The 26,487-nt window shown below is 41.4% G+C and overlaps 3 protein-coding genes across 3 annotated transcripts in view; all 3 read right to left on the bottom strand.

Moving 5' to 3' along the window:
- The window catches only part of LOC139165407 (uncharacterized), a 45,665-nt gene extending 31,151 nt beyond the window's left edge, over positions 1–14,514 (bottom strand). The window contains exons 1-4 of the mRNA XM_070748589.1: positions 14,406–14,514; positions 14,119–14,311; positions 6,295–8,731; positions 1,100–1,178 (exon numbers count right to left, since the gene is read on the bottom strand). Of these exons, the coding sequence (XP_070604690.1) occupies positions 1,100–1,178; positions 6,295–8,731; positions 14,119–14,311; positions 14,406–14,514 (2,818 nt within the window). The remainder of the gene's footprint in view (positions 1–1,099; positions 1,179–6,294; positions 8,732–14,118; positions 14,312–14,405) is intronic.
- A 290-nt stretch (positions 14,515–14,804) lies between these two features.
- Positions 14,805–17,177, bottom strand: LOC139165408 (protocadherin beta-16-like). The gene has a single exon (XM_070748591.1). It carries the CDS (start codon positions 17,175–17,177, stop codon positions 14,805–14,807), a length of 2,373 nt encoding a protein of 790 aa, XP_070604692.1.
- A 223-nt stretch (positions 17,178–17,400) lies between these two features.
- LOC139165409 (protocadherin beta-16-like) lies at positions 17,401–23,785 on the bottom strand. Its single transcript, XM_070748592.1, has 3 exons — positions 21,362–23,785; positions 20,926–21,063; positions 17,401–17,559 (listed from the first exon to the last, which is right to left on the bottom strand). Exons 1-3 carry the CDS (start codon positions 23,783–23,785, stop codon positions 17,401–17,403), a joined length of 2,721 nt encoding a protein of 906 aa, XP_070604693.1.
- Positions 23,786–26,487: the final 2,702 nt, after the last annotated feature.

The following is a 26,487-nucleotide window of genomic DNA, read 5'->3' on the forward strand; positions in this document are numbered from 1 at the left end:
CAACTTCCACCCGTTCCAGTTTGGTGGTTTGTTACTGTGTACTTTTGTTTTTTCTGCAATTGGTTTACCATGGCTGCTAGGGTGGCTGAGATGCAGGCTGTGTTTGAGGCTCTGCGTCTGGAAATAAAAGCCTTGACGCAGCCAGCCCCTCTTCCAGTGCAGCCAGCGGCTCCTGCTCCACAGCCCCCACCATGGAGGAAATGTTTTGTGCCCATGCCTGAAAAGTTTTGGGGCAACTGTCGCATGTTTTCTGCCTTCCTCAGCCAGGTGCAGCTGTTTATTAATGCACAAATGATACATTTTCCAAGGGATGCAGAGAACGTGGCATTCCTCTGCAGCTTATTGGCCGGCCCTGCTGCCTCATGGGTGTCTCCATTGCTGGACCAAGATGATCCGATACGGCAGGATTATACTGCTTTTTGCACCCAGTTGCAACGGCAGTTTTCGGATCCAGTGCAGGAGCAGACGGCCACAAGGGCATTGAAGCAGTTGAAACAAGGCTCACGCCCATTAGCGGAATATATGAGTGTCTTTCGCAGTCTCATGGTGCAGGTGCAGTGGAATGAGGCCGCATTGATGGAGGCATTCCAGGACAGCTTACAATGTTGGATGAGCTGATGCATGAGGCCTTGCCGGGCACCCTGGATGGGCTGGAGCAGCACTGCTTGGCCATTGAGGCCTGGCTGCTGGCTCGAAAGGTCTGTCGGGCTGGGTGGTCCTCCCCTGAGTTTCTGGCATCATGCCTGTGCCTGCTCCACATCGGGGGGTGTCCACTGCGCCAGTTCAGATTCCAGTTCCTGAGCCCTGTCGCTTCATGCCAGCCCTGCCTCCTTGCATGGCGGATCATGCCCCTGCGGGGAAGCATATGGATGTGAACTTTGTTTGATCCTGCATGACCCCAGAGGAGAGGGCTCATTGATGTGCGTCAGGTCTGTGCTATTATTGTGGGGGGGGGCAGGTCATTTTGCAAATGCCTGCCCTTGCAAATGGTGGAGCACGGCTGCTGCCGCAGTCTCGATTCCTCCCGGCCCGACTGATGCCACCCCGACTCCTCCAGGACAGCTTCCAGAATCTGCACCCCGTGTTTCCACCACAGTACCTGATTCCCCGATGTCGTTTCCCATGCCCCTGGTTTCTAGGTCATCATCGGGATCACTTTTGAATGTGACTGGATTGTCCTGGAGGGGAGGGACAGAATGGATTTTCTACTCTCAGGATTGAGGGAGGAGGAGCTTCCACAGTTTCTTGGCTTCTCATTGCCATCTCCCCTCTTCGAGGGTTCAATTTTGTAGTTTTCCTCCAGATTGGCATTCTGTAGTTTTCCTTCAGATTGGGGTCTCTTGAGTGACATTCAACAGCACTGTGCCCCACTCTCCTGCATTTGAAGCATAGGCAAAGACTGTTATCATGGTTTAAATGGCTTCCTTTTCCCTTGGGTGGGGGGAGTGATATTCTCCACATCCTTCTGACCAGGTATTGGTTTCTGGACATATCTATTTCAGATTTCTTGGCCACGAGGTACCACTTGTGAAAGCGGTGTGGAGTCCCTCAGAAAAGGCAGGCAGTGTACAAGTTTAATTCAGCCCATCTTTGAATCAGCTCAGCAAGATGTCCTATGGCCAAGCCACTTGACATGTGAAATCTCAGAATTCCTCAGTGTATTCAGCTACGAGCTTATGACATTGGTTCACCACTCTGGTGCGATCCTGGGCTCTGTGGTCAGCCAAATGGTCTTCAAAACTATGGCGCAGGGCCATCGTGAAACAATCAAAATTTTGCAGCTTGAGAGTGTTGGCATTGTGGACGGTTACCATCCACTGAGCAGCTGCACCTTCTAATGCTAGGGTCACTACATGAAAGTGTGTCTCTGGTTGGGAACTGTTGTCCATACTCCTGCATGTACGTGAGGACTTGAGCTAGGAAAATGCCCAACTTCTGGGGCCTTCATCCTATTTGACACCCGGGAGGGGGAGAATCTCACTTTCTAGCCTGGGCTGGCCAGGGACAATTTCCTGGGATGTACAATGAATGGCAGGTTCACTGGTCTAGTATCTGGTCCCATTGCCACATTGGCTCAGTTGGTGCCTCCGGTGTCTGGGGTGATGACTCCCCCCCTTCTCTGGCTGGCGCATCTTCCACCTCCCCATTTTGTTGGCAATTTCACTCACCTCAGATATTTAGGTTCTCCAACACTTCCATTATGAGCTGATTAATGTGTCTTTTAAGTTTACTCTCCACCAGTGGTTCCTTGATTGCAATCTCTTGATTGGATAGGGCCTCCAGCTCCAGTTTCCAACCTGACTTTCAGTTGCCGCAAGTAGGGTGACCCCTTGGTTCTATCATCCCAGCTGTCCTTTCCCACGGTCCGATTGACCACAGCAGTTTGGTGGAGTTTTCCAGGACTGCTTCAGTGTTTTCAATGTGGCAAGCAGCTCTGGTTTCCAGTTGGGTGGTAGTTGATGCATCCCCCAACACTCAGTTTCTCCCTGCTCGCTGCTTGGTTCAGTCATGTCTGAACCAAAGAGATGTCTAAGGAGATTTGCAAGATCTCCTCAGTAGAAAAGTAAATTCATCTCTCCAGGTTGATCACTTTTTCAGATCCTGCTTTATGTAAGGACCAGACTCTCCCCCTTAATCAAGGAAGTGAAGACTTTTGAAACTTTGCATTTCAAAAGGAAACTTTAGAAAGAGGTGAAAGCTGGGCAAAAGCAAAGCATGGTTTGGAGTCTTTAGGGCAATACAATAGGAGTAAAAGAAGTTGGAATCCCACCCCAACTATCCAATGTGGATTCTGTCAATCCACAGGTGTGATAGAGACAAGCAAACTTTCTCAGGCTCCCTTCTTAAACAAGGTTTTCTCTCTCTATCCATTCCCCGAAAGGTAAAAAAGTCCCTGTCTACTAGTTATAAAACATGTGAAAAATGTGCATAATTATGCAAAAAATGGGGCGCACAGAGGGCTTTGGAGGCCTGCAAAGTGCTCCTGGGGGTCAGCTAGGAGAAATCTTTTTCTTACTTACTTCATTGAAATCTTGGTGTGTCTTATACATTGGTGTGCCTTATAGTCTGGAAAATATGGATCAAGTTTTTAAAAAATGGTAAATCAAGATACAGACCTAAAATCAGAAATATTTTTGTTGGGGATTTAACTAGAAAAGTACAATAAAGGGAATACATATTTAATTATACATGTGTTAACAGCAGCGAGAATTGTATTTGCAGAAAATTGGAAAAATAAAGAGATTCCTACAGAAGAAAGTGTAATAAAACACTAGAAAGTGCAGAAATGGATAGATTACTACTTAAAGTTAAGGAGAAGGAAGAAAGAATATTTTTTAACATGGGATTCGTTCTATCAATGGCTAACTGACAGAAACGTAAGTTAGAATTTTAAAAGCTAAAAGAATGATTAATTAATCATAAGGAAGGTTTACTGAAATGGTTGAGCAAATATCATCATGTGATTATTATCAATAATAATAATAATAATAATAATAATAATAATAATAAGCCTTTCCAATGCTCCAAGTTAAGGCTAATCGAGGACAAGCCACCGACTTCTATAATGGGATGGAGGGGAGCACTATAAGATAAAGAGGATATTGGACTCAAAGATGCTTTAAGTAGAAATTATAATATTTAGTGCAGTGGAAAGGATATCCCCCAGCCAATACAGAGTGACCAAAACATTAGTGTAGACAAGTTAGTAGAACAGTTCCATGCAAAATATATCCAATGACCAACAAGATTAGTGAAAGTTAGGATCACCTAAGCAACAATCTGTGTTTAATATTTTCCAGGTGCCCTTTTTCTCCAGGGGGTCTGCAAGAACCACTTTGCTTCTTTCAAAACTAAGCATGGAGCCAGCAAGGTCACCACTGCAGGTGCTTAAGAAAGAGATGGATCATTCTCATAACAAAACACCTTCTCATAATTGGACAATGTCATCAACCAGGGATGGGAAGACAAAGAAAATATTGTTTAACAGGGCGAATATTTGCAGGGGGATCTGGAGCTGCTTTTGTTTCTTTCATATCAAAATAGTATCCAATAAAGCTTTACCTTTGGGAATTCAATTATACCAAGAGTGTTTCTTTGTTTGGGATTCACTAATTGGACAGCTGACAATTGTGATGGGTAGAAAGGATGATAATGAGGAAGACGACTACTTTTCCTACTGCACTAGGAAAATGTGCCTGGAAATCATAATTGCAATTGGAGGGAGATAAATAAAGGCTGACATTTTCTGTTTCTACTCTCTATGAGTGGCTGCCTATACTAAGTGTACTGGTCATCCTTGGAAACTGGTAATATTGAGGAAATACCACAGTATACTGGCATCCTGTCCCCACATCTTTCCATGTTGCGAAAAGTGATATTGGAAAAAATAATCAAAAAACAGATCTGCGGACATCTAAAAACAAAAAGTTAAACTAGAACCCAGCATGGGTTTGTTAATAACAGACCACACCAAACTAATCCTACTTCATTCTTTGACAAAGTGACTAAGTTAGCAGCGAAATGCTATGGACATAGATTTCAGTAAGGTATTTGGCAAAGCAGATGACAACCTACTTCTTTGTAAGCTAGAAAAATGTGAGAGGTGCTTCATCAATGGAAGTTGTTAAGAAGAAACTGGATAGACACTTGTCTGAAACGGTGTTCTCACCAGGAGACAAGGTGTTCCAGAGGACAAATTCAAGAGCAGAAAAGATCCTTCACTTGAAGCCAACTAGCTTGAACAATCAGGCCCGCGGCACAACCCGTCTGTCTCTGCTGGTACGGGTGGGAGGGCCCAATCCTTGTGGGATGAGACAGTTCCTCAAATAGCCTGGACCCATGCCATGAAGGGCTTTAAAAGTGATTACCAATACCTTGAACTGGACCTGGAAGCAGACAGGCAGCCAATGCAGATTGCGGAGCAGTAGTATTACATTGGCCTTATATCAGGCATGAATCCCAGCGACCGGTGAGGTCCCACAGAGTTGGTCTCCTTAGGGTCCCGTTGACCAAACAATGTTGGTTGGCCTTCTCTGTGGAGGTCCTGGCTCTCTGGAATCAGCTCCCCCTGGAGATTCACACTGTCCCCACCCTCCTTGCCTTTTGAAAGAGTTTAAAAACTCATCTCTGTCACCAGGCCTGAGGTTACCAGATTTTCTCCTGACCAATGTATGTTTTAGTATGATTTATTGAATGAATGTTAATGAAAGTTTTTAAAGTTAGAATTTTTAAAGATTAATTTTATGTATATTAATTGGATTAATTGTACTATTTAAGATTTAATTGGATTTAAGATATAATTGGATTTGTATGCCGCCCCTCTCCAGGGACTCAAGGTGGCTCACAGCATACACACAAAAAAGAAAACAATAATAAACAATCCAATTAATAATACATTTAAAACAATTATTTAAAAAATTCTAATTAAAAAAACTATCATTACAATTCATTCAACAATCATATTAAAAATATTCATTGGTCAGGGGGGAAGATCTAAAGACCTGGTGGCAAAGATGAGTTTTTAAACTCTATCAGAAGGCAAGGGGGGTGGGGGCAGTGCAAATGTCTGGGGGGAGCTGATTCCAGAGGGCCGGGCCCCCACAGAGAAGGCTCTTCCCCTAGGTCCCGCCATCTGGCATTGCTTGGTCAACAGGACCCTAAGGAGACCAACTCTGTGGGACCTCACCGGTCGCTGGGATTCGTGTGGCAGAGAGTGGTCTTGGAGATAGTCTGGTCCTATGCCATGTAGGGCTTTATAGGTCATAACCAACACTTTGAATTGTGTCCGGAAACAGATTGGCAGCCAGTGCAGTCCATGGAGTGATGATGAGATATGGGCATGTCTTGGCAGGCTCAAAACCGCTTGCGCGGCTGCATTTTGGACAATCTGAAGTTTCCGAACACTCTTCTATTGTGTCTTTGTATATGCTGTGAGCCGCTCTGAGGCCTTGGAGAGGGGCGGCATACAAATCTAATTAAACTAAATATGCTGCAGCAGCTGCAGCTTCCAAATTTGAAAAACCTTGTGAATTGTTTCCTTCGGTGAGAATTGTATGATTTTCCTTTAAGGCAGTGTCCATTTCATAGCTTCTCATACCAAATTACATTTGCTGCAATTACAAAACAGGATAAATACCCACATAAAAACTAAAATACATATAGAACAAATACAAATTTCTCAGTTTTCTGGAAATTCAGAGCAACGTACATTAATGGACAAATGTTTATTTTTAGAAATTAATAATTACTTTGTTGCTCAAAACATGTAGATTTATAATTAATAATCATTCTCACCTGGGATATATGGTCTCTTTCCTCCAATTGATTAGGAAGATCATGGCAATCATTATGAATCTGTGGATTCCTAAGAGTTTTTTGATGCTCCATAGTAAACACAGGAAAGAAAGGCCTAAGGAATTTAAACTCACTGCTCAGAGACCCATTAGCTAAGCACACTTCATAGTTGTAGGCCTGAGAAGATGTCCCAGTATTAGGGTCCACACACTTCTCTTGCAAATTTGGTCCCCCAGGGAAATTCAATGCAGAATTAGAACTTCCTATGAGTTTCCTTCGCTTCTGAAACTTGGTTGCAATAAACACAGTGACCGAAAGGAGAAAAATGGATGAGATGGCAACCAAGCAGATAATCAAATACAATGTTAGGGAATGATCTCCTTCTTGCGGGACTTCATCCTTAGGATTATCCATAATTTTCATGAAAGGATCAGAGAAGCCGTCCACTAGAAGAATTCTTAGGGTCGCAGAGGCAGACTGAGGAGGATGCCCATTATCCCTAACTGCCACAATAAGAGTGTGTTTGAAACTGTCTCGGATGTTCACCGGCCTCATGGTTTTCACCTCCCCATTCTGAGTCCCAACAGCGAAGAGACTCGGATCTGTGGCCTTCAGCAACTGATAGGAAAGCCAAGAATTCTGCCCTGAATCTCTGTCCACTGCCACCACTTTGGTGACTAGGTAGCCTGTCTCTGCTCCCCTGGGAACAAGATCATTTGATGGAGAAGTGCTGTTCTGAAGGGGGCAGAGGACGAAGGGGGCATTGTCATTTTCATCAGTGATAAAAACTCGGACCATCGTTTCTGAGCTCAGGGGAGGTGAGCCCTTGTCGACAGCCCTCACCATCACCTGGAAATCCTGCATATCCTCATAATCTATAGATCGAATAGCATACAAGTTCCCAGTTTCAGAGTTGATGGAGATGTAAGATGATGCAGGTTCTTCCCTGATCTTTCCAAACAAAAGAGAGTAGGTTACTTTGGCATTCTGTTCTGTGTCCACATCCACAGCATGGACCGATCCAATGAGCAGTCCTGGAATGTTGTTTTCTCGTAAGTGCAAATTGTAGAAACCTCTTTCAAACATTGGAGGATTATCATTGACATCTGAAAGTTGAATGCTAATAACTGTCACTGAAGTGAGTCTGGGAGAACCTTGGTCGGTGGCTGTGATGGTGATGTTATAATGTGACATCTGTTCTCTGTCCAATGGCTGTTGAGTCACAAGCTGGTAGTAATTGTTCTCAGTCAGTTTTAGTATAAAAGGCAGGTTTTTCTCAGTGTTGCAGGTAGTTCTGCCATTGTCTCCGGAGTCTTGATCTCTGATGCCAAAAAGTGCCACCAGTGTTTCCGGGGGAGAATTTTCTGGTAATGGATTAGTGATGGATGATACAATTATTTCTGGAGCATTGTCATTCTCATCCTCAACGTCAATAAGGACTTTGCAATACGTAGACAGTCCTCCTCCATCTGTGGCTTTGATGCTGAGTTGATATTTACTGTTTATTTCATAATCAATTTTCCCTACAAGTCTAATTTCCCCAGTTTGATTGCTTAACCTGAATGATCGGAGTACATCTGCTGGTGCTTGGCTAAAAGTGTAAATGATGTGAGCGTTGGATCCAATATCTCTGTCAGTGGCTTTAACTTTAGCGACCAATGAACCTGGATGGCTATTTTCCAAAAGCTGCACGTTATACACTGTTTGTTCAAATTGGGGCACGTTATCATTGATATCCAAAATATCAATAATTATCTGTGCTGTTCCAGTTCTCCTTGGGATCCCTCCATCCACAGCTTCCAGAGTGAGGATAAATTGAGGGATCACCTCACGGTCTAATGGTTTTGCCAAAAGCAGTTCTGCATATTTGCTGCCATCATTTTGACTTTGTATGTCCAGCTTAAAATATTCATTTGGGCTAAGTATATAGTTCTGGATAGCATTTTTTCCTTTGTCTAAATCGTGGGCTGTCTCTAAGGGGAAAAGTGCATTTATGGGAGTCTGTTCAGGTATCTCAAAAAGGAATTGATCCTGAGAGAATATAGGGGAATTATCGTTGACATCTTCTACCTGAACTTCAATTTTGAAGAACTGAAGGGGATTTTCCAGCAAAATTTCAGAGAATAGAGTGCAAGGATCACTCAGACCACACAAAGCTTCTCGGTCAATTTTATCCCTCAATATTATATTCCCAGAATGAGGATCCAGCTGGAAATCCTGTCTGGAACTCTTAGAAATCAACTGTGCTCTGCGAGCAGAGAGCTCCTTCACATCTACTTTCAAATCTTTTAGCACGTTTGCTACTATTGATCCAGCTTTCTTCTCCTCAGGCACTGAATAGTGGAATGGTTCACACAACAGACCAGAACAACATAGAGACAGAAAAAACAAGACCACTTGCCTGCTAGGATGAGATACTTCCATTTTGCCAGCCTCTCTCAGGGAAGGTCATACATTCAGTAAGATTCTTTGTAAAGCAACTCCTATAATTTCCTTTATAGTTGTGTTTGTAATCCAACGGGATTTATTTTTTAGTATCCATATTCATACTCTTCAGAAATTTCTCAAGATGAAAGCTGTTGCCTTTTGTTCTGAGATTCCTTTGTCTAAAGACTAGATCAACCTTGAAGAAAATGACGCTGTCTTTTTACTGTTTGGTGCAATAGCACCATCTTGTGTGTAAAGTAAAATATAGCACCGAATTTTTGAAATTCCTTTGAAACGGGCATTTATTTAAACTACATAAAAGTTTGTGCATCTTTTCAAAAGAAGAAAATGTTATACAATCTTGTTGTCTTTTTTCATATCAAAATAAAATAGCTTTCAATCTAGAGAAAAAAGATTCCTCCCAAAATGTAAGAGCTATAATTTTTGTTATGGTTGTGAAATGAATGTGTATATACGGTAATAATGTGTATAAAGTACCATAAGAACAAAGATCTAAAGCAATATAACTTGTGTGTTTTGTTTTTACTTGCACCTTTTCATGTCATAAGTTTATAATGACCATATAGCTTATATTTCAAAACAATCATGATTTTCACTTCCACTCATATCCATACATTTCATATTTCCTTTCAGAAGGAAATTAAGCAGCCAAGAATTAAAATTAAAAAGTCTCAAGCTGTAGAAGTTGCTACTCATTTGTTTGTCTCTTTTTTTCTTATATTTTCTATATTTTCTATTCTATTTTCTATTATTTTCTTTATTTTCTAGAGGTTTTTACCTCTCTTGTCTGCCCAATGTTTTCTTTTAGATTTTTTTCATATTTTGTAACAAGTAAATAAGAGGAAAAGAACAGGAATGGACAATTGACTATTGTGTTAGATCATCTTGGAAGTGGGATGGAGACTGTATTCTAATATTTCATATCTAAAAATTCAGAAATTTTCTATCTATCTTTGAAAATGAGGTGTAGACAGACCACAACCTGTTTCACATTCAAATTACCAGAGGTGTAGCCTTAATCAATTATCTAGTAAAGGTTTTAAGGCTACCACCTTAATATGTAATGTTTTGTATACCTTTCATGGCTTAGAGCTGACTTAATCAGCCAGATGGAAGGTAGAGGTTTTTATATATATAATAATAATAAGCTGGCTTTGTGATGAGCAGTAATTATAACAATTGCAAGGGGAAACTTTCCTGGGAACACCTTTCATTGTGCAATTAAATTGTTAACACCATCAAACAACATCTGCCTAGCCCAGCTCCTTGGAAGAGACACAATAGTTGAATAAAAATGCCAAATCCAGTCTGATCATCTAGCTGATTGTGCAATCAGCCATGATAATGGTATCTAGTGAGAATAGTGCTTGCACAATATTGGAAAAATGGACCTATGCCTATTGAGGAAGACATAATCAAAAAAATACAATGTGTGCAGAAATAGATAGTTTAACTAAAGAAATAAAAACATATAGATGAGCAAGAGTATACTAATGGTTGGGGTAGGTTTTATCATTGGATGGAAAAAAGAAAAAAGTAAAATTAGAGAATTAATAAATGCTAGATAATTTGGAGAGTAAATGTCACAAAAGGAAAACAAAGAAAAAGATATACCAGAATAAGAGCTTTGCTAAGACTTCATATAAATACATTCCGTGTAATAGTAAATAAGCACTGTTAGAATTGTATTACACGCATGTCACAAATTGTCCAACTTTTATTTTAATGTTTTTTTCATGTGTGTTTTTTTGTTTGTATTTTGTATTAAAATAAAATTCATTTTAATAATTAAAAAAAAGATAATGGTATCTAGGAAGGAATCTTTCAAGGACATGAATTACCATGTTTGTTATTGCACTGATTCTCCTGTCAACTCTAGTGAAAAGGTAAGGCCATAGTTATCAAACATCCAAAATATCTGCCAGACTAGGCCATCTCCTTACATGAATTATATGAAGTTGTATGGAAAATTTCTGAAATAGAAGCATTGCTCAATTCTGTCCATTTACAAGGTCAAGAAATTGTAATGGGCTCAGCCAATGTTCCACCCTCACCACCAATGGGAGAGATGGTGAAAATCATTTTAATTTCCTAGGGAATTAAGATGCCCTATGGAAACTGCATCAAGACTCTGGAAGAAGATAATCCCTACAAATATCTGGGCATCCTTCAAGCTGAGCATTTTTCAAATACACTGAAGTTACGAAGATCAGAAATGAATATATCAAAAAAGTGAAGATTTTAAAGTCCAAATTCAGTGACAATGATGACAATGAATTAAACCAGAATTAAGAAGACAGAAACTGACTCCTAATACCATTTCTGCAAAGAAGCTGACAAAAAAGTGGAGCACCTAGTTAGCTGCTGCAAGAATATTACACAGATTGATTAAAAATAATGACATGACAAAGTAGCAACAACAGTGCATTGGAAGAGCTGCAAGAATACCATTTGCCTGCTAGCAAGAACTGGTGGGATCATAAAATGGAGAAAATAATAGAAATGAAGAAGCTAAAGTGCCCTGAGACTTTAGAATTGAACAGACAAGTACCTGCCACATTACATCCGAGACTTAATAATTGTTAAGAATGACAAAAAACAACACCAACACTAGGATAGTGGATATGACAGTACCTGAAGACAGCAGAATACAAGAGAAGACAACAAAGGCCTGCAAATAGAAATAGAACAACTTTGGAAAAAGAAAGCAAAGGTTGTAATAGGTGCCTTTTTTTGCAATCCTAAAATAGTTGGCGCATCACTTGAAAACATGGGCATTGAAGAAAAAAAATAATCACCGGTCAATTGCCAAAGGCAGTTTTACATAATGCAATGATACTTTTAACATCATCAACATCTACCTACCCAAGATATTTTGGAAGGACTTGATAGGTAGATGTAATGCCAACTTAATCTAAGCACCTGGCGGATTGTGCAACCAATCAATATTAATATGAACCTTCAATTTTAGGCAATGTTATTAGGTGATTCCAGTTTTTACTGACACTTCTGATAACCATGAACTATAAAAATTTTATTCAGTCTGTTACACCATGATAGATTTTACATAGGCAAACCTGCCTTGGACTTTCAGATAAACTTAGGGCTGATACAAGAGTGATGAAAAGTTGTGCCTTCCAAGATGGCACGCACTGTTCCAAAGGACTAAGGTTAACTTGTAACAGGTTTTACACTAGGACTGGTTTGCAACTCAGAGAAATTTAAAGGAATGTAGAGAACAACCTTGTCTTGACAAAATGATAGTACTATCAACATTTACTCTGGGTCTAATACCTTGCTCTGACTTGCAATGGTCACTGAAACACTGCAAGGAGAACTCCTGTGATATAGTGATTAAAGTTTGGAAATTAGTAGACCAAACCATGGTCAATTTTAAACTGACAGCCATTGCAAATCACTGTTTAAAATATCTGGATATTTTGTTAAAATGTTCAGACATGGTTGCCTGATATATCATAGATTCATACAGCTGGAAGGAACTTTGAAAGTCTTCTAGTCCAACTCTCTGCCCAGGGCAGGAAATGTTATTGAATCCTGGACAAAAGGCAATTCAATCTTCTCTATAAAATTCCAGTGATGGAGCATCCACAATCCTGAGAAGCATGCTGATCCATTAATTGATCACACTGTCAGGACATTTCTCTCAGGTTGGATCTCTCTTTAACAAATTTCCATTCATTGTGCTGCGCTTAGGTGCTTTAGAGAAATAAGTTGAATAATATTGTCCAAGATTTTCAACTTTCTAAATTATAATAAATTATTCAAAACATTAACAATTTACTTGTACTGCTCCAAAATACAGTGGTACCTCTACTTACAAACTTAATTTGTTCCGTGACCAGGTTCTTAAGTAGAAAAGTTCATAAGAAGAAGTAATTTTTCCCATAGGAATCAATGTAAAAGCAAATAATGTATGCAAACCCATTAGGAAAGAAATAAAAGCTCGGAATTTGGGTGGGAGGAGGAGGAAGAAGAAGAGGAGGAGGAGAGTCGCTGCCGAAGGAAGAAGGTGAGATGAGGGGAATCAAAAAACTCCAAAACTTTAAGGCTTAAAAAAAAAGAGGGACTTTGAGGTGGCGAGGAGGAGCATGCGCCTCCCATAAACCCAGCACGAGACTGCCTTCACTACACTGCGCCAGAGAGAGAAACCCAGGCGGGCGAGAGTGGGAAACCGCTCCCTTGACTGAAAGGCGGCTTCTGCTGTTGCTGCTACCTGCTGCCTCTTCCTTCCCATGCTAAAGGGCTCTCCCCTCCTCTCACTCACTTGCTTTGTAGCCAGCACCTTTCCTTCGCTATAGTGACACCTCGGTTTGGCTGAAGCAGAGTTGATCCGGCTGGGGTGAAGGATCCCCTTTTGCCTTTCCATGCCCAGATGCTCAGGGAGGCAACCTCGCACTGGGTGTATGGGAGGCAGCATGAGGGAGTCACCATAGCAAAGTGGTTTATTCCCTCTCCAAGCGTCCAGAGAAAGGAAAACTCTCTGTTCGCTCTGGGCTGCCCAAAGCGAAGGGAGCATTTCTTTTCTCTGGGCGCTGGCAGAGGCTTATTCCCTCTCCAAGTGCTCAGAAAAAGGAAAATGGTTTGTTCGCTCTGGACTTCCAAAGCCTCCTTAAGCGCCACCGAAAGGCTCCTCTGGCAGCCCAGAAAAGCTGGAGATGGCTGGGATTAAAGGGGTAATGGCAAGAAACTGGCCGGGCCTTCGTGCTGCTTTCAAATTTATTATTATTATTTATTAGATTTGTATGCCGTTCTTTCCTGGGAAATTTAGATTTGTATGTTGCCCTTTCCCGGTTCATATCTAGAAAAGTTTGTAAGTATAGGTGTTCGTAAGTAGAAGTTCCACTATAATGATATTCTTTCTCATATCATAGCTGTATCTTTTCTTTGGGGCTTGTTAAAATGTTGGCTATATAATACATATACATATACATGTATAAATTTCCATCTTTCTCCCCCCTACCATCTTTCTTCTTCCTCAGTATTAAAAGTGAATCTACCTAAACATGAATTGATCAGAGAAAAAGATGATAACATATTTGATCAATTGATATTACAGTAGTTCAGATACTCCTTGTGAGAGAAAAAATATGATGGTGTTTGGCACTGGAATCTCTGCCACTAAGCAATGAATTCATAAATCATGTGATCATATAATTTAGCAATAGCAAATGAAAATCACAGGACACCTCTTGCAACTTCCTGCCAGCTTCCAACAACCAAAATCCATGGGGAGAGTGAGAGGGATCTAGGCCGTTCAACACCTGGCCAATATGCAGGTAAACGGCTACTGCTTGGTGGAAGAGGGAGGGAAGAGGTGAACAGGTGGACAGAAAGGCATGACAAGGCTTGGAGTACCTAGTGCTATGAGAAGGAGGGTGCACCTCTGGCTGGGGAAACTTAGTATGAATGAAGCAAAGTTCAAAGAGGCTGTGTAATTGGCAAGGAAAGCCCAATGTCAGTATAACAGGGCTTGGAATGGATTTTGCTGGGTAGAGGATGCTGCACAAGAGTACAAAGTCCAGGACGCAGAGCATGAGCACTGTATGACCTGGGGAGAGGGAGCAAAGGTGTATGAGTGATTGGAAAGGTGCAACATGACTGCAGAGATGTTGAGGGAATGCAGGCAGCTAGGTAAGATTTACCTGAACAGTTTGCAACCCTGCCTGCCAGGTTACACATTGAAACTGAACATGGGAAACTTGTACCGAAGGTTGCAAATTGTATCCTCATGATCATGGGATGCAGGGCCATCCTAATTGTGAGTTGGATGTTGAGTGCTTAGATTGCAATCAAGGGATCATGGAGGTCCTGGGACAGCTGGAACCTCTAGGATTCGTCATAACTGCCACTCAGTGTATTATAATATCAAATGTTTGCAAATGAATTAATTGTTAGGACTAACTATAAAATAATTGTGATCTATGTTCTTAACTAAAATTAAAGTAAAAATATCTGATTCATTAATAAATAACCAGCATGTAGTTCAGGAATGACTGATAAGGCAAAAAGAATAGAGGGAGAATGAAGAAGAAGAGGCTGAATTAATTGCATGTTTTCCTCACCTCTTTCTTTGCGCCATTAACTGCAACCTGCTCAGAAGAATCTTGGACGCCTGCAAAAATATTATTGTTCCCTGGGACATTAACATCTCCCACCGAAAAGACAGGAAAAAAGGGCCTGAGAAATCGGAATTCGCTACTTAAGGATCCACCAGTCAAACAAACATCATAACGGTAAGTCCTGGAAAGCGACCCATTCTGTGAATCAGCACAGTTCTCTGGAGGATCAGAATTGGCAGGTGGGAAGTGAGGAACAGCTGCAGTAAAATGGCTTTGGGTATCCTTCTTGAACACTTTGACCACAATAAACACAACAATGCAGACCAGGAACACAAAGGAGACTGCAGCCAAGCAGATCACCAAATATTTGGTCAAGGTTTTATCTTCTTCCGGTTCTTGCACACTGACATCCACCCTCCTCAGGAAGGGATCCGAAAAGCCATCCACAAGAAGAACATTAAGCAACACTGTGCTGGTCTGTGGAGGAAGACCATTGTCTTTGACCAGGATCACCAGCCTATGCTTGTTTGTGTCTCGCTCATTCAGGGCTCTCCTGGTTTTCACTTCCCCATTCTGCACTCCTATGCTGAAAAGGGCTGGGTCCGTGGCCTTCAGCAATTCATAGGAAAGCCAAGAGTTTTGGCCAGAATCTGCATCCACTGCCACCACCTTGGTGACCAGATAACCAGCCTCGGCTGACTTGGGAAGCAGCTCATTGCATGGGGATGTGTTGTTCTGGAGGGGATACAGGAAGAAGGGAGCATTGTCATTCTCATCTACGATGTGTATTCGGACAATTACTTCTGAGCTCAAGGAAGGAGAACCTCCATCAGATGCCCTCACAGTAACTCTGAAGCCTCTTATCTGCTCATAGTCCAGGGATCGGAGGGCGTACATGTTTCCGGTTTCAGAGTTGACTGAGATGTAAGAGGTCACCAGGCCATCACCCTTCCCGGGCAGAACTAAGTAACTCACTTTAGCATTCAGCTTTGTGTCCAGATCCAGAGCGTGGACTGAGCCGATGAGCAAGCCTGGAATATTATTCTCCCGGATCTGCATGTCGTATGAAGACTTTTCAAAAAGGGGAGAGTTATCATTAACATCGGAGATCTGAACATTAATCAGTCTTGTTGAAGTGAGCCTAGGAGATCCCCAGTCAATGGCCGTGATGGTGATGTTGTATTCAGTGACTGTCTCTCTGTCTAGGGGACTTTGGAGCACAAGCTGATAAAAGTTGTTGTTGGTGGCTTTCAGCACAAAAGGGAGATTCATCTCAATGGAGCAGACCGTTTTGCTGTTGTCTCCGGAGTCTGGGTCTCTCACACTGAAGAGGGCCACCATTGTGTCCGGGGGAGAGTCCTCCTTTAAAGTGCTAATCAGAGATATGATTGACACTTCGGGGGGGTTGTCATTCTCATCTTCAACCTCTATCAGTATCTTGCAGTGACCTGGAAGACCCCCTCCATCTGTGGCTCTGATGCTCATGCTATAACTCTTTTCTTTTTCATAATCAATCTGTCCCCAAACAGTTATTTCACCAGTAATTTCATTTAAATAAAACAAACTGTTTATTCTTTCAGGCACCTGATGGAATGAGTAGAGGATCTGTGCATTTGAACCCAAATCCAGATCTGTAGCTTCCACCTTAATCACAAGAGTCCCCTTAGGGAGGTTCTCCTTTATTCTTGCCTGATATTCAGACTTACTAAACAGAGGAAAATTATCATTACTATCTAGAACATTAATATTAATCTGAACTGTGCCGGTTTTCTTTGGAATTCCTCCATCAATAGCCATTAGAATCAATTCAAGATGTGGCATCATTTCCCTATCTAACATTTTCTTCACAACAAGGTATATATTGTCATTTCCGTCTTCATTCTTTTGTACTTCAAGCTGGAAATGCTCATTGGGACTAAGAGTATAATTTTGGATGCTATTATTTCCCAAGTCATCATCCCGAGCTAATTCTAAGGGAAATATCATATTCATTGGGATATTTTCAGGAATCTCCATCTCTACATTGTTCTTCCAAAATTTGGGCGCATTGTCATTCACATCTTCTATCTTGATTTCAATATTAAAGATATCTAAGGGGTTTTCCAAAACAAGCTGAGAAAGAAGTAGACAAGGATCATTCTGGCCACATAAAGCTTCTCTGTCTATTTTATCATTAATCAACAGATTCCCAGTATGAATATCAAGGAGGAAGTATTCATGAGTGCCCTCAGCAACTAAATGTGCTTTGCGTGTGGAGAGCTCCCCTGTCTTCAGTTTCAATTCCTTGAGCACATTAGCCACCAGAAACCCCTTTTTCTTTTCTTCAGGGACAGAAAAGCGAATTGAAGCACACATTACTCTAAGGAATGAGAAAGAGAGAAGGACATACAGACCTTGTCTTTTCCAAAAGCAGTTCTCCATGATTCCAGGCTCCTCCTTGTAGGCTCAAATTCTGCCCCAAAATTCAGTCTTTCCTTCCTTTATGATTTAATTATTCAAATCGTATTTAATCATTCAGTCTTTTCCCATCTTGTAATCTGCACATGTTTCCGCTGCTGAAGAGTCAGATTCCTTTTGTTCAATTTTGTATTACTGTTTGTCCTAATTCTGAGCAAGCAGAACAGAAGTAGATTTCTTTGCTAATATCGCCACCATGTGGAGAACAAGGAAACATTCTATTGCCAATTTTATGGTGTGTGAACTTCAGTTCCCAGAGTTCTTTAGCCAGCATGTCTGTCTGAAGAATTATGGTAGTTTAAGTTCACAATTTGTAGAGTTGCCAAGGTTGGAGACCCCTAGTTTAGACTCAGTGATCAGACTGTTACATTCCTTTCTTGGTGTGCTTTAAATCTTTTTGTAGCACTTTAAAACAAAAATGTCCATTTTAGTTAGTCCTTTTACAGTATAATAACTTACATTTTCCTCTACTATCATGGTTAAAATACCTTAGAGATTTGCATTGTATGACACACATTTATATCTATGGAAATGAGGGTGGCTGGAAGGTGGAAGAAGAGGAGGGGAGAGAGGTTCTACTCTTTCATAATTTCTCTAGGAAAGAGAAGTAGCCCATTGCCTACTGAGGTTAGCCTGCAGGGAAGTAAAATAATGCAGCCAAAATGATCAAGATTATGCAGTAGGAGGAAGATTACTGTCAGAGCTGACATCCTTCGCTCACACCTATGCTTCCCTAAATGCCAATCGGTCAATGGACATAGTGGGATGGAGCTGTGGGGAGATGGAGGAAACTGAAAGAAGTCTTCATGCCATCCTGACATATCCCAAGGCTGCCGACCTGCGAATGGAATGCAACACCTAGCCAGCTACCTAACCGTTGCAAGGAAAGTTACCAAAGAATCTTCTCAGAATATGACTGGACAATTGAGAGATAACAGGTGTGGATGAGAGAAGGGAAAATTAACTAGGGAATCTTCACTTGAAAACTCTTAGTTCTGCCTTTGCTTACTATAACCACTTGGCTTTTAGCCCAAGTAACCTTTTCACTACCAACAGAGTCAAGAGTGTTTCTTTCCCCAAGGGAAAAGGAAGCAGGGCCAGGTCTGACAATTACTTTCAACCTACACTAGGAAAATGTGCCTGGTAGTCATGTTTATGACCATCTCTTTGAAATTAATTGCTTATACTAAATATATGTTAGCAGCAAGAAGCCTGGCCAGCTGAAGGCCAAGAAGGAACCGAGGAAGGGAAAGGAGAAGAAGTGGGTGACATAGCAGGTTGTGGAGGTGTCTTTCCCCTCTAGCCAGGAGGTGGGAACTCCAAAACCAGAAACCCAAACCTGGTCTTCTAACAAAAGTGACAGTGATGGGGAGGATAATCTGATGGCAAGTGCAACCATGCCCAGGTGGAGGTCCTAGTGCCTCACGCAAGAGCAAGTGGGCTCTGGTAGACTCAGGTTGCAACTGTTGCTTGGTCAGCCCGAGAACTTGATAAGGTGCAGTGTTTTTACAAAACCAAAATACCCTGCATTGGGATGCAGGTACATATAGTTTTCCTCCCACCCAAGTCAGATCGTCCTTAATCGAGTAGTTGTTTTTGTGTGACTGGAGCCATTCATCACTTACTAGCACTTTTTTGAAGGCTTGGGTGGAGGCATTTCTGTGTTTAGGTCTTGCTTGGCTTGTGCCTCGCTGATCACTTTAGCTGCCAGTTATGGGGTTTGGAGGAGAAGTTTTATTACTTCTGATCTCATGTTGCCCCAAAGATTTCCCCCCCCAGGAGATTAATGTATTCATTATTTGAGTTGGAAGGGTCATCTAGTCCAACCCCCTGCACAGGCAGCAGACTCTGCACTACTACTACTACTAATAACAATAACAATAACAACAACAACAATAATAACTATTATTATTATTATTATTACACTGTATTATTATTATTATTATTATTATTATTATTATTATTATTATTAATTAGATTTGTATGCCGCCCATCTCCGGAGACTCGGAGCGGCTCACAACAATAACAACAATGTGACAAATCCAATATATTTATTTAAAAATCTATAAACCTGTCATTAAAACCATGCAACACAATCATACCATACATGAACAATATAAGCCCAGGGGTATCTCAATTTCCCCATGCCTGACGACATAGTGGGTCTTCAGTATCTTACGAAAGGCAAGGAGGGTTGTAGCGGTTCTAATCTCCGCGGGGAGTTGATTCCAGAGGGTCAGGACCACCACAGAGAAGGCTCTTCCCCTGGGGCCCGCCAGATGGCATTTTTTAGTTGACGGGATCTGGAGAAGGCCAACTCTGTGGGACCTTATCGATCACTGGGATTCATGTGACAGAAGACGGTTCTGAAGGTATTCTGGTCCAATGCCATGTAGGGCTTTATAGGTCATTACCAACACTATGAATTGGGACCAGAAACTAATGGGCAGCCAATGCAGGCCACTGAGTGTTGACGAGATGTGGGCAAATCTAGGGAGCCCCACGATAGCTCTCGCGGCTGCATTTTCCATGATCTGGAGTTTCCAAACACTCTTCAAAGGTAGCCCCATGTAGAGATCATTGCAGTAGTCGAACCTCGAGGTGATGAGGGCATGAGCGACTGTGAGCAATGACTCCCTGTCCAAATAAGGTCACAACTGGTGCACCAGGTGAACCTGTGCAAACAACCTCCTTGCCACAGCAGAAAGATGGTGCTCTAATGTTAGCTGTGAATTGAGGAGGAGGCCCAAGTTGCGAATCCTCTCTGAGGGGGTCAAAAATCCCCCTCCCCAGAGTAATTGATGGACAGATGTGATTGTCCTTGGGAGGCAAAACCCACAGCCACTCCATCTTGTCAAGTTTGAGTTTGAGCCTGTTGACACCCATCCAGATACCGGCACAACACTTCCACTCCAGGTACCGGCACAACACTTCCACTGCTTCACCGACTGGACATGGGGTGGAGATGTATAACTGGATATCATCAGCATATTGATGATACCTCACCCCATGCCCTTGGATTATCTCACCCAGCGGTTTCATGTAGATGTTAAAAAGTAAGGGGGAGAGGATTGACCCCTGAGGCACCCCACAAGGGAGGACCTAGAGGTCGACTTCTGACCCCCCCCCACACTAACACAGACTGCAACCGACTGGAGAGGTAAGAGGAGAACCACTGCAGAACAGTGCCTCCCACTCCCAACCCCTCCAGCTGGCACAGAATGATACTATGGACAATGGTATTGAAAGCCGCTGAGAGGTCAAGAAGCACCAGGACAGAAGATAAACCCCTGTCCCAGGCCCACCAGAGATCATCCATCAGCGCGACCAAAGCAGTTTCCATGCTGTAGCCGGACCTGAATCCTGACTGTTGAGGGCCTAGATAATCAACTTCTTCCAAGGACTGTTGGAGCTGGAGAGACACCACAGGGAAGGTTGGAGACTGGACAATAGTTGTTAAGTATGGCTGGGTCCAGGGAAGGCTTCTTGAGGAGCGGGCACACAAGTGCCTCCTTGTAGGGAGCTGGAAAGGACCGCTCCTCAAAGAAGCGTTGACAATCTCCTGGACCCACCTCTGTGTCACCTCTCTGCTGGCCGAAACCAGCCAAGAAGGACACGGATCCAGTAAAAAGGTGGTGGAACTCACGGCTCCAATGGTCTTGTCCACTTCATCAGGTGTCACCAGGTCAAACTCCTCCCAAACAGATGGACAACAATGAGTTCCAGTCACCTCGACTGACTCATTGTCAGCTGACTCTGCTATCCAATTGGAGTCAAGGTCCGTCTGAATCCAAGCGATTTTATCAGCGAAAAATATGTTAAAATGCTCAGCATTGCTCTGCAATGGCTCCCCAACTCCCCCCTGATTAAGAACGGAGCGAGTAACCCTAAACAAAGCGTCCGGGCATGATTCCACTGATGCAATCAAGGCAGCATGGTACGTGCATCTTGCCACCTTGAGCGCCACTTTGTAAGTCTTAATATGAGCTTAATAGACAATTTTTTATTTTTAGAAATTAATAATTTCTGTTTTACTCAAACCATATATATTTATAAGGTAATTACATTAATAATATTCTCACCTGGGATATATGGTCTCTTTCCTCCAATTGATTAGGAAGATCATGGCAATCATTATGAATCTGTGGGTTCAGCAGAGTTTTTTGATGCTCCATAGTAAACACAGGAAAGAAAGGCCTAAGGAATTTAAACTCACTGCTCAGAGACCCATCAGCTAAGCACACTTCATAGCTGTAGGCCTGAGAAGATGTCCCAGTATTAGGGTCCACACACTTCTCTTGCAAATTTGGTCCCCCAGGGAAATTTGTTACAGAATGAGAACTTCCTATGAACTTTCTTCGCTTCTGAAACTTGGTTGCAATAAACACAGTGACCGAAAGAAGAAAAATGGATGAGATGGCAACCAAGCAAATAATCAAATACAGTGTTAGAGTATGATGTCCCTCTTGTGGAACTTCACCCTTAGGGTTATCCATAATTTTCATGTAGGGATCAGAGAAGCCATCCACTAGAAGAATTCTTAGGGTCACAGAAGTAGACTGAGGAGGATGCCCATTATCCCTAACTGCCACAATAAGAGTGTGTTTGAAACTGTCTCGGATGTTCACAGGTCTCATGGTTTTCACCTCCCCATTCTGAGTCCCAACAGTGAAGAGACTCAGATCTGTGGCCTTCAGCAACTGATAGGAAAGCCAAGAATTCTGCCCTGAATCTCTGTCCACCGCCACCACTTTGGTGACTAGGTAGCCTGTCTCTGCTCCTCTGGGAACAAGATCATTTGATGGAGAAGTGTTGTTCTGAAGGGGGCAGAGGATGAAGGGGGCATTGTCATTTTCATCTGTGATAAAAACTCGGACCATCGTTTCTGAGCTCAGGGGAGGCGAGCCCTTGTCAACAGCCCTCACCATCACCTGGAAATCCTGAATATCCTCATAATCTATAGATCGAATAGCATACAAGTTCCCAGTTTCAGTGTTGATGGAGATGTAAGATGATGCAGGCTCTTCCCTGATCTTTCCAAACAAAAGAGAGTAGGTTACTTTGGCATTCTGTTCTGTGTCCACATCCACAGCATGGACCGATCCAATGAGCAGTCCTGGAATGTTGTTTTCTCGTAAGTGCAAATTGTAGAAACCTCTTTCAAACATTGGAGGGTTATCATTGACATCTGAAACTTGAATGCTAATAATTGTCAGTGAAGTGAGTCTGGGAAAACCTTGGTCGATGGCTGTGATGGTGATGTTATAATGTGACATTTGTTCTCTGTCCAATGGCTGTTGAGTCACAAGCTGGTAGTAATTGTTCTCAGTCAGCTTTAGTATAAAAGGCAGGTTTTTCTCAGTGTTGCAGGTAGTTCTGCCATTGTCTCCAGAGTCTTGATCTCTGATGCCAAAAAGTGCGACCAGTGTTTCCGGGGGAGAATTTTCTGGTAATGGATTAGTGATGGATGATACAATTATTCCTGGGGCATTGTCATTCTCATCCTCAACGTCAACAAGAAGTTTACAATAAGCAGACAATCCCCCTCCATCTGTGGCTTTGATGCTGAGTTGATATTTACTTTTTATTTCATAATCAATTTTCCCTACAAGCCTAATTTCCCCGGTTTGATTGTTTAACCTGAACGATTGGAGTACATCTGCTGGTGCTTGGCTAAAAGTGTAAATGATGTGAGCGTTGTATCCAATATCTCTGTCAGTGGCTTTAACTTTAGCAACCAATGAACCTGGATGGCTATTTTCCATAAGCTGCACGTTATACACTGTTTGTTCAAATTGGGGCACGTTATCATTGTTATCCAGAATATCAATAATTATCTGTGCTGTTCCAGTTCTCCTTGGGATCCCTCCATCCACAGCTTCCAGAGTGAGGATAAACTGAGGGATCACCTCGCGGTCTAATGGTTTTGCCAAAAGCAGTTCTGCATATTTGCTGCCATCATTTTGACTTTGTACGTCCAGCTTAAAATATTCATTTGGGCTAAGTATATAGTTCTGGATAGCATTTTTTCCTTTGTCTAAATCGTGGGCTGTCTCTAAGGGGAAACGTGCATTTATGGGAGTCTGTTCAGGTATCTCAAAAAGGAATTGATCCTGAGAGAATATAGGGGAATTATCGTTGACATCTTCTACCTGAACTTCAATTTTGAAGAACTGAAGAGGATTTTCCAGCAAAATTTCAGAGAATAGAGTGCAAGGATCACTCAGACCACACAAAGCTTCTCGGTCAATTTTATCCCTCAATATTATATTCCCAGAATGAGGATCCAGCTGGAAATCCTGTCTGGAACTCTTAGAAATCAATTGTGCTCTGCGAGCAGAGAGATCCTTCACATCTACTTTCAAATCTTTTAGCACATTTGCTACTATTGATCCAGATTTCTTCTCCTCAGGCACTGAATAGTGGAATGGTTCACACAACAGACCAGAACAACATAGAGACAGAAAAAACAAGACCACTTGCCTGCTAGGATGAGATACTTCCATTTTGCCAGCCTCTCTCAGGGAAGGTCATACATTCAGTAAGATTCTTTGTAAAGCAACTCCTATAATTTCCTTTATAGTTGTGTTTGTAATCCAACGGGATTTATTTTTTAGTATTCATACTGGAGTATTTTCTTCAGAAATTTCTCAAGATTTAACTGAAAGCTGTTGCCTTTTGTTCTGAGATTCCTTTGTCTAAAGACTAAATCAACTTTGAAGAAAACGACACTGTCTTTTTACTGTTTGGTGCAATAGCACCACCTTGTGTATAAAGTAAAATGTAACACTGAATTTATGGACCTGCTTTAAGCGTTTATTTAAAGTACACAAAAGTATATGCATCTTTTCAAAAGAACAAAATGTTATACAATGTTGGTGTCTTTTGTTATATCAAAATAATATATTAATAGCTTTCAGTCTAGAGAAAAGGAATTCCTCCCAAATATACAGGCTATAATTTTTAGTATGCTTGTGATATGAATGTATGTATAAGGATGTGTAAATGATCCAGAAGAATATAACTTGTATTTTTAATTTTTACTTGCACCTTTTCATGTCATAAGTTATAGTTCAAAACAATTATTATTTTCACTTCCATTCATATCTAGACATTTCATATTTCTTTTCAGAGTAAATTAAGCAGCCAGAAATTTAAATTATAAAGTCTCAGTTTGCAGAAGTTTATTTATTTATTTATTCATTAGATTTGTATGTTGCCCCTCTCCGTAGACTCGGGGCGGCTACTGCATCTATTTGTTTCTTTTTTTTCTTATTACTTTCACAAGGTTTTTACCTCTTTTGCCTGTCCAATGTTTTGTTTTAGATTTTTTTTTCATATTTTTGTAACAAATATAATCCGGAAGAACAGGAACAAACAATTGGCTATCATATTAGATCATCTTGGAAGAGAGATGGAGACTGTATTCTTATAGTTTGTATGTAAAAATTCAGAAATTTTCAATGTGTAGACAGACAACAGCCTATATCACATTCCCATTATCAGACGTGTAGCCTTAATAAATTATCTAGCAAAGGTTTAAGGGCTACCACCTTAATAAGTAATGTTGTATACTTTTCATGGCTTAGAGATGGCTTAATCAGCTTCATGAAGTGTAGGGGATTTTTATATATATAATAACCTGGCTGTGTGATGAACCATAATAATAACAATTGCACAGGGCAATTTTCCTTGGAACCACTTACATTGTGCAGTGAAATTGTTAATACCATCAGATAACATCTGCCTATCCCAAACTCCTTGGGAGGGACACATTAGGTGAATAAAACTGCACTGATTCTCCTGTCAACTACATTGTATAGTGAAAAGGTCAGGCCATAGTTACCAAACATCAAAAATAGCTGCCAGACATTCCCATCATCCATTTACATGGATGATATGAAGCTGAATGGAAGAGTGCAATCTGAAATAGATTCATTGTTCAATTCTATCTCTGTGTAAGGTCAGGGAATTGTAATGGAATTTGGGCTCAACCAATATTCCATCCTTACCACCACCAGGCTAAAAATGCTAAAAATCATTTTAATTCCACAGGGAATTAAGATGCCCTATGGAACTGCATCAAGAGTCTGGAGGAAGAATATCACTACAAATACCTGGTCAGTTTCCAAGCTGAGCATTTTTCAAGCACACTGAAGTTAAGAAGATCAGAAATGAATATATCAAGAAAGTGAAGAAGATTTTAAAGTCCAAATTCAGTGACAAAGATGACAATGAATTAAGCCAGAATTAAGAAGACAGAAGCATACAGCCAATATCTTTTCTGCAAAGAAGTTGAAGAAACTGTTAGCTGCTGCAAGATTGATTACAAATAACAGCATGACAAAGTAGCAACAACAATAGCATGACAAAATGGCATCAACAGTGCATTGGAAGAGCTGCAAAAATACCATTTGCCTGCAAGCAAGAACTGGTGGGATCATAAAATGGAGAAAATAATAGAAAACGAAGAAGCTAAAATGCCCTGAGACTTTTAAGTACCTGCCACATAATATCCAAGGCTTAATAATTGTTTAAAAAGACAGACAACAACACCAATACCTGGACAGTGGATGTTCTGGTGGCGTGTCCCAACCGCCCGTAATTACAGGGTAATTAGTCCAGAAAGACACACACGACACGATAGAAGGAAAACCAAAAGTCTTTATCAACATAAAAGCAGAAAAAACTCCCTTTTAAAATGTCAAAGGGATTTTCTGGTACACACAAGGCACAGGTAACATGCAATCCAATTTCTCACCCAGTAACTGGGAAATTGAGTCCAAATTCCAAAGTCCAGAAAGTCCACACACAGTCTTGAACAGGGAAACAGCAAAACCACAATCTTGATGAACTATGAATCAGATAAACTTCCACAAGGCTAAATCAGCATGCTGCTCTTTTTATCTGTAGCACTAATTACAGCAGCCCCACCCAACCACACGTGGACTCACTTATCTCCTGTAATAATCATAGAAACATAGAAACATAGAAGACTGATGGCAGAAAAAGACCTCATGGTCCATCTAGTCTGCCCTTATACTATTTTCTGTATTTTATCTTAGGATGGATATATGTTTATCCCAGGCATGTTTAAATTCGGTTACTGTGGATTTATCTACCACGTCTGCTGGAAGTTTGTTCCAAGGATCTACTACTCTTTCAGTAAAATAATATTTTCTCATGTTGCTTTTGATCTTTCCCCCAA

The sequence above is a fragment of the Erythrolamprus reginae genome, chromosome 3, assembly GCF_031021105.1.
Source record: "Erythrolamprus reginae isolate rEryReg1 chromosome 3, rEryReg1.hap1, whole genome shotgun sequence".
Classification (NCBI taxonomy): domain Eukaryota; kingdom Metazoa; phylum Chordata; class Lepidosauria; order Squamata; family Dipsadidae; genus Erythrolamprus; species Erythrolamprus reginae.